This window comes from Hyposmocoma kahamanoa, unplaced genomic scaffold, assembly GCF_003589595.1.
Source record: "Hyposmocoma kahamanoa isolate Upper Pololo Valley unplaced genomic scaffold, ASM358959v1 211, whole genome shotgun sequence".
Lineage (NCBI taxonomy): Eukaryota > Metazoa > Arthropoda > Insecta > Lepidoptera > Cosmopterigidae > Hyposmocoma > Hyposmocoma kahamanoa.
In genome coordinates, this window is record NW_020653732.1 from 4,253,511 (window position 1) to 4,262,507 (window position 8,997).

The 8,997-nt window shown below is 38.5% G+C and overlaps 1 protein-coding gene across 1 annotated transcript; it reads right to left on the minus strand.

Moving 5' to 3' along the window:
* Positions 1-201: 201 nt before the first annotated feature.
* LOC113227613 lies at positions 202-1,293 on the minus strand. The gene has a single exon (XM_026460577.1). It carries the CDS (start codon positions 1,291-1,293, stop codon positions 289-291), a length of 1,005 nt encoding a protein of 334 aa, XP_026316362.1. The 3' UTR covers positions 202-288.
* Between the last annotated feature and the right edge of the window lie 7,704 nt (positions 1,294-8,997).

The window sequence follows — 8,997 nt, forward strand, 5'->3', positions numbered from 1 at the left end:
ATAGTGTCTTGAAACTTTGCAAAAAGAGTTACCATAATACCTTACATTTCAGAGCTCCTTTTTAAACAAGATACATTTTTATTATCATATCTCTTTTCTTTCTTTTCATATTTCCTTACTTTTTTTTAAATCTGCTCTCTTCTTTCCAATACTTCACTTACTTGCATGTTTATTATGTTTACACCTAGATACTTACAACTAGATACTATAGCAAAATGCAGTAGGTTTAGTTTTTTATGAAAGCGTTTTAGAGCAGTGTATGTAATTTTTAACCATTTTTTTCTATTTTCAAAGGTGATTCCTACTTTTGTTTTCTCTTTTTCTCGCTTTGTTATCTTCATCGTTTTTAGGCTCGCTTGTTACCTTCGTTTCAGAACATAGAGGCGTTTCTTCTGGACACAGATAAGTTACATGATTATTTGTTCCCTCAAATATATTAAATCCTTTTTTTATTAACGACCAGGTTGTGTAGCAAGCATTTCTGAAGGCGAAATCAGTCTCTTTCGGGAAACAGAGCGCTCCGGACGTCAGGGCGCCAAAACATCCATAGAACATTGCCCTGAGGAACCCTCTCTTAGATCCTAGAACAACTCCTGTCGCTGTACTCAATGCTACAAAAGTTTTTGCCTGCACCTTGTTACAAGGATCCCGCATATGTTCTTGTACTCTACACATCGAGCTGTCTGTCACCAATCTCAAAACACACAAACTTTGTAACATCCGCTCTCTGACCTCTTTTATTTTGCACTGAATTGTGATTCTTGCTTCTCTCACATATGGGAAAAGGATGTTCTGTAATGCATGGCTTTTGTAATCACGGCAATACCACGTATTATACATACTTTCATTGTATTCTTGATGAGGACTGCGGTAGAGTGGCAACTCACTATAACGCATTTCAGGTGGCTTCTTTGGAATAGATTCTTCTTTGGAAGTTGTGTTTTCTGCCTCTTCGTTTGTAGTTAATTTATTATTATTTTTATTATTATTGTTGGCAACTTTGAGTTTAGGAACGACACACATTCTCTTTCCTACCATTATTTTCTTCATCCCTTCAAGCCATAGGCTACCTATCACGTATAGGTTCCCATAGCAGAGTTTTGATATACTTTGCGACATTTCGTCTCTGGATTGGAAAATATATTTTTTACAATGATCGACTTCTATTGCTTCTTCTTCTTTTTGTTTCTTGGCGGCGGCTTCTATTCCTAAATTTAAACTAATGTTTTGATCTAACTCAATTTCATTTTTTTGGGTGGATGTAGTGTCACTTTGGCATCTTAAACTGAGCATTGCGGTTGGCATTTGTCGGTTTCATTTAAAAAAAAATTCAGTATCATTATGTTGTTCACCGAAACAGTTTCTGCTTGAAGAATTAATTTAGTAAAAACTAAAAAAAATAACTTAAAGAACTTACAAAGACCTAACCAAAAAGTTGATAAATTCTGTAATTAGAATTACATGATTATATCATTCCAAAATCGTCATTAAAATTCCAGTGGGCTATGTTTAGTTTCATAAAAATATAGATAATCTTGAAGATGTAGACATTAAATATAAAACGTTTTTAAGTTTTTTTATTAAGTGTATTCTAAGTTGTTGTTGATATTTGAATTTTTTTGGCTTATTTTATATTTGGTAATTTTAATTGTTTTTTAAATAAATATGTCTCTTAACTGGTGTGCCAGTTGCCAATGCCTCAATAAAAGAAAAGTTTTTAAGTGTTTTATGAAAGTTGAGGTGGTCGGTAAATAGTTGTTCTACCCTGGTCATGGTAAATAGGCATACGCGAAGTCTTCGGTTCATAATTTATTTTATAGCCACGTCTTCCTTGGGTCATTATTATCAGAGTGGGGTCAATGATCGTCAATTTCGATTTAATCCAAATGTATGAGAAATCTACGGAAAATATAGGAGAAATCCTACTGATTATAAAATAATAAAAAAAAAAAATTGTTTGGAATTGTAATAATAATAGCCCCGCACTGGGAAGACCCTGTATCGCGGGTGCCTTGGACACACTCATAGACATCTCAAATTACATCCAAAGTCACGAAAAAAATAAATGTAGGCCATACGAATATTTCTCCCGGCCCGGGAATCGAACCCGAGCCGTGGCAGCCCACCATGGTAACCGATAGGCCGCCACACTGGAGCAGTTAAACAGTTATAATTATTATATTAGCATTTTTTACCTTTAGGCTGCCTTTCCACCAGAGATATGCGATGTAGCGAAGCAGTGTGCGAGGAAAAAATCCACCAATAGGAGTACTTAATTTTCTTAGCTTCGCTAAGCGCATCTTCGGTGGAAAAGGGTTAGCGGAACTAAGCATTTGTACATGCAAAATAGCGAGAGACATGTGCGAGGAATGCGGGCGAGAAATGCGTGTAAAACGGTGTAGGTAACTAGAGCTACTAAAAGTATGACACTAACTGACACTGACATATCGACACCGCACACCCCATCACCGTACCCCGCCCGCGCATAGCTGAAAAGAGTCCATAACCCACCCTAGCACCGCGCCGCTGTTCATCCTCTTACCGCCTAGCTATCTCGCACAGCTTTCGTGGAAAGGCAGCCTTAGTCCTATCTGGTGTTAAAAGAATTTTCTGAAAGAGTATCAATGGTACATAAAAATGAAATATATCAATCAATGATATATAAAAACGACGATTAGTGGTGAGGAGAATGTTCGCTTTTGAAAGTTAAGCGAGATCGTACATCTTCCTCAGGACAAAAATGACTGATACGGGAGTTAGGAAAGGGGCAGTATGATCGATTGAGACACTTTGTTAAGGATTATTACATCTTTTTTCTTACACCATGTATATGGGTTGAAAATTGAATACATAAACCGAACAAACAAAGCCCACCAAAGCGTAAACATTAAAAAAAATATTATAATTTTTTTTATAAAATAGTTCGAACACTACGAAGAAATTTCTTCCAGATGCCTAGTTGGCATAGCGTTTGGCATGGTTTGCACGAAGACGGTGGTTTGAATCTATCTTTGTAATAGTAAATATACCAAACTAGCGGAGTAATTTCACAAAAATAATTGCTTAACCATGGTGTTCAAACATCGTGACATTCAATAAACTGCCTCCGTGGCCGAACGGTTACCATGCTGGTCTGCCACGCAGAGGGAGAAATATTTTGGTGTAGTTCGTGGTTGTCTTGTCTATGTGTGTGTCCATGGCACTCGCGACACAGGATTCCCCTAGTGCAGGGCTATGATTGTGCGCAAATAAAAAAATATACTAAAAAAAATATTTTTTGGATTCTGGATCTATTATATAATTATATATGATAAAATCATATATATATATATATAATAAAATTATATATATATGATTTTATTATATTTGATGATACTTAGGTCTCAGGGTGAAGACAGCGGTAACTCTGAGTGGCGCACAATTTTTTTTGCTGAAAATACTCCACTAGTTTCATATTATTAATAGTTTCTCGTTCTCGTAAGCTTCTCACTCATGCGCTGACGGCAATAAAAAGCCGTTTCGAGAAACCCAATACATTTTAATAAACACAAAGAAATTCGTAAGGTCTGTTGACTCGGTGTCTACCTCTGGCACGGCAATAGACATTGGGTCCAGTCCAATCAGATCGGAGGATTTTTTTTGTGTTCGATCTTTGCATCAACAACAATAAAAAACAAATTAAAACAATCGTACAATTTATTTAAACATAAGTTTTTTTAAAAACACCATTAATTATGCGTGCGTTTTTCAATTTTTTTTTAAGTGACACAATGTTGATTTTCCGTAAAAAACATCAATTATGATCGTTAGTCATACGACGTAAGTAACTTTATTTTACTGTCCTAATTACGACATGCCTTGTAGTATTTATTCGGCTAATTTTGTAGGTTTTTTTTGGACGTAATCATTTCTCTTACTAACACAGGAGTATATTATTCTTATACATATTTATTAGTATATTGTGTACCAATTTGCTACGCATCGCCTTTCTGTTTGAAGAGGAAAAAGAACAATAAAAGTTAGCCACCTAGTACGTAAATTTGGTAACCAATGACGGTGTAAAAAAACCACGGTATACTGAAATGACCATGGTACTAAAAATTACAATGGTACTAAAATTGCCGTGGTACTAAATAGAACACAAAATTTTAAGATTCGAATAAAAGTAAAATCGAATACTATAAAAATTGTTGTTGAAAAAAAAATCAACGTTGTGCATTTTCTAATTGTAGTTTACACGCAAACGACAACACAAAAACGTCACTAATTTACTAATCATAATTTGCACATTTAAATAAAAACTATTTTTGCTTTCGTAACTGGCATCAGTCTGAATGATGGCATAATTTGTCTTCTACTTAATTATAAGTGACCGTATAAGCTAGCGCTTTAAGTCTATAAAACCGGAGTAAAAAGGAGATATGAGTGAGCAGCATCTTCTTACTCTTTGTCAAAATAACGAGATCTTCTTGATTTCTAAAATACATCTCTCCTAGAATCGTTTTATAGACCAATGGGGTTTCAGGCATTTTGCCTTGAGTTCTGTTTGCGCTATTTATTTGAAGGATTTTGAGCGCAATTTTCATCGTCCATAAGATCCATAAGATATTAAAATACTGTTTTACCTTTGCTAACTGAAATCTAAAATAGTTTATCTTTAAAAAGTTTTTGTTTTTTCTATGTGCGCGCTTGGGTTTTCTCTCATTTTCATTTTTTTAGTTACGACTGGTTTGGTTTTTTGTCAATTCCATTTTAGTACAATCTTTCCTAACCATACTATATTTCTCTGTGGGTATACAAATATCTCTGAAACAAGGTAATTTATTTTTTTCTATCCTGTAGGTTGTATTACAAAATTTACTGAGCAACGTAGTTGAAGTTGTAGCAAACGTGTATGAAATTTCTCGAACAGCAATGTCAGTTTCTTTTGGGAAGCATAGCCATCCAGTAAATAAAGCACCTACGGCACCCCAGAAAAATCGTCGTGTTAGGTATGGGCCTCTGGCTCCAAGAGCGAGCCCTGCCACTGTCCCAGAAGCAACGATCGCCTTCCTCATTTGCAAGTTGTCAGGGTGTCTCATATACTCTTTGAACTTAGACTTTGTGTCTGAAATTTCACAAAAAATTTTGCAAACTTCCTCACAGATAGGACTCATGTAATCTCTCATAGAATTGAATATTAATTTTCTGTATTCCGTAACATATGGGTTGATTTTTCTGTGCAGTACTTTTACTTCATGATCTTTACTTCTTTCTGTTATGGGAATTATAGGGACATATAATGGAAGATCAGTGTATCTCATTGCCGTAAGTTGGGGCTGTACTGCTTTTGGTGCTTCCGCGCTTACAACTGGAATTTTACTTATGACGAACCTCCATAGGACATCACTAATCTTTGACTTTGTCACAGTTGGCGGTAAAGTAATGATTTTAGGTTCATTTTTAATGGTAACTTTTCTAAGTCGCATTGTGATTTGTTTCTCTTTCTTGCCTTTAACTTCCTTATTCTTATTACAGATTTTACGTGCGGTAACAATAATTTCTATTGTAAATAAATATAGTAAAGTTTTTTAAATACCCTTTGCTTGGGAATTTTACTATCTTAAAGAACCGTGTTCGACAGGAACACGCAAGGGTACTCAGTGAATTTTATATTACAATGATTGTAAATGGAAGTATTTGTTTTACCTTCAAGATTTTCCAATTTTCATTGGAAGGCCTGACGGTTTGGTACCTTTATACTAAACCTATGGTTTTACGTTAATTTTATTTTTTCATATATATATTTACACACATAGAATTGTTTTTACATTTTATAATTAAGTAGATTTTTATGTGCAACACATAAAAATCTATTGACATTGATATATGAATACAATGTCATTAATATTTTGACGTATTAAATTTTATTGTTATTTGATTAAAAAGATGCTATGACAATTTTTTTATGATACCAAGAAGTGACGACGAACAAGTCATGCGCCTGGAGGTAAGCCACATGCCTGTCCGTATCTACCACTCAGAGCAATAAAACGCAAAGATCTGAGGGGACTGCCACTGTGCCCATCACCCTCAGACAGAAATTAAATTCACTTCTTATCCTTCAAAACCGGTAGCAAAAATGGCTACGGTGGCAATACTTCCCTAGAAGAACTCTTTTGAAAGAATCTCCACTGCTACTATACCCTTTCAAGGCGACAGTCTCATATCATTCTATATAAGTTTTGTTTATAGCGCCCCTCCCTATCAAGCTCTTGGTTATGCGGGAAGGGCACTATGATTTGTCCTTCCCATGGCCCTATCAACTTTCTTGGTTATACGGGCCGAAACAGAGTACAAATATTTCTACGTCCTATGTCCCTAATGAAACTATCCCCCTTCTGAGGCTTGCACGACACAATTACGCCTTCGGTGTCCGCCGAGAGGTCGCAACGGTCTGTCTACGTCCTTTCTAGCCTGCTCCGACGATCGTGCCATTTCCGCGCGAAGTCCCGTAGCCGCCTGAAGTTCTCCACCGAGCCTACTAGATCGCGATAGTGGACCGGACCCACTTCGAGAACTTTGACGCTATCTAGAGGACACTCCCAGAGAGTGGTGTACGTCCTCGACTTCCGCATTTCCGCAGTAACAGGACCCCACGTCGCATAAATTCAATTTGTGGAGCCTCCCCCTGAAACAGCCATGGCTTGTCAGGATCTGTGATGTTTCGTAGTCCGGCTCGACCCAAGTGGCCTTGAGCCTAGCCTTCACGTTCGGAAAGAATCGATACAGTTCCCTACCCTTGTTCGATGTGCCCCAACGCTCTTACCAAGCGGCAATCGCAGACTCAGTCGCGCTGAGTTTGACACGCTGAATCTCATCTTTTGCAAGCACGGACTCGCGCGCTTCCCAGCACTAATTCTAGTTTCCCAGCACGAATTATATCGAGGTCGGCCGGCAGCACACCCGCCAGTATAGGCAGGGCGGCAGAACTCGTCGTCCTGTACGCCTTGGTCAGAAGGATCAAGGCGAGTTTCTGGGTGCGCAGGAGCACACTCCGCACAACGTGAAGGGACCCACGCTTGTACCAATATGCCGCCGTATACGTTACCGTGGCGATGTAAGTGCCGCGGTACAGCAGCTTGAGGGCCCCGCACCCACCATGAGCTCGCCGACACTGTCGACATCTTGCCGAAGCAATTTGCCGCTCTCTCCCCTATCGACACCGCATGCTGCGCGAACGATAGACTCGCGTCGACCACCACTCCCAGCACCGTGACCGATGCGACGCTCTTGATGGAATTGCCTCCGAACTTGATGATGGGCGGTCTCTGGAATTTCCATCTGACTGTCATCGTAGACGACTTAGCAGGGGAAAAGTCCAGTCGATTACGGACCCCTCATTCACCGACGAGCCGCAAAACGTAAAGGCAGTAGCCTCTATGCTCGCCCTGGTCTCGCATTCCATCAAGATAATCACATCGTATGCGTACGCTACGAGATTGACCCCCCCGGGGAGAGGAAGAAGTCGAAGCAAGTCGTCCATCAGCACGTTCCAGAGCGTGGGTCCCAGCACCGATCCCTGCGGGCAACCCATTGCTACCTTCCACACCACCTGGTTTCCCGCGAACAGGCCCACCCTGCGTCTGACGAAGTATTCCGCCAACATTTTATATATGTTGGGCGGACAGCTCCCCTCTTCGCCTTGCATGCTCATGGGCCACCAAGCATTGTCGAAGGCTCCAAAGGTATCCAAAAACATAGCCTGTACGTATTTCGACGAGCTCTCCCTTGCCACGCTGCAGATGGTCTTCAGCGCGGACACTGTCGACTGACCGCGAGTGAAGCCATGCTGGCAGACCGACAAACCCCTGATTATCTGCGGAGCACACCTTAAAATTACGCGTTCTCGCACAGAGACCATCAAAGTTAGGCCCTAACCCCGGATCAGCACGTTTCCATGTACTTTATCCGGTTCTCTGTAAGGCTAGTTAGTACCTTAGGTGAGCCGCTCCTGGTGCACGTACAGCACCCTCCCTATTTTCTAGATAGGTACCGGAGCTGTAGGCACGCTCACTGATGGGTTATTGGCGAAAAAGGAAAAGATTACGTAAGTAATTATTAGTTTTAGTTAGAGATTTTTTATTTGATTAATTAGAGAGAGCGCCGCATGAGTAACGGTTGCCACCATCGAGCCTCCGACTCTAAGCTGACCACCAAATCTTCAAATTTTCAAGGCGACAGTGAATAGGCATGATTTAGGTGTGCATGCTCTATCGTCTCGTCACTTTCCATTAGATAAGACGAAGTCATCATCAGTCGCCACCTCCGAGGTCCCGGTTTCAATCTCCGGTCGGATTATTGTACAAAAATTAACTTTTGTGTATTGTCCTTGGTTTATGTGTTTGTGTCCCTGGGGTCAGAGCAACGTATGTCATGTTGTCTAATATTTATATTTATTTATTTATGAATGCGAATTGGGGATTCCACACGTTTTCAGTGGCATTGCAACAAATGCCAGATATAGCTAGTTAGTAGTAAAAATTATTCATAAGCAGATCCGTACTATCAAATTTAATATAGAAAGACAAAAATAAAAACACAATAAAAATATATACACCAAAAACTATATTAACCAAAAAATAAGCAAAAAAAAAAAACAAATCGGACCACAAAAGCTAACACAATTTTCCAATTAATTTATTTTCTAAAGTAAGTAAATAGAATTCTACAATAATGAATTAAAGCTCTTTACCGTAAGTGACCAAATTGTACATACATATGTGCTGAATAATAAAAATAATAATTGTAAAAGTTTACTCTCACTTGTTAACTCCAAGTTAGTGCAATTTTTTTTTGTGTTACATAATTTAGAAATAAATTACATTTTAAAATGCATTCCATTTCTTTTTAATTATAATATTCCCAAATATACTATATTTAAAAAAACTTTTTTTTTAATTAAATTTTTATTGAATTGATATTCAATTATTTTTTGTGAAATTACTCCACTAGTTT

What these genes read in the sequence shown, in the direction of transcription:
- LOC113227613 (XM_026460577.1), bottom strand. Translation starts at nt 1,293, where the DNA reads ATGCTCAGTTTAAGATGCCAAAGTGACACTACATCCACCCAAAAAAAT.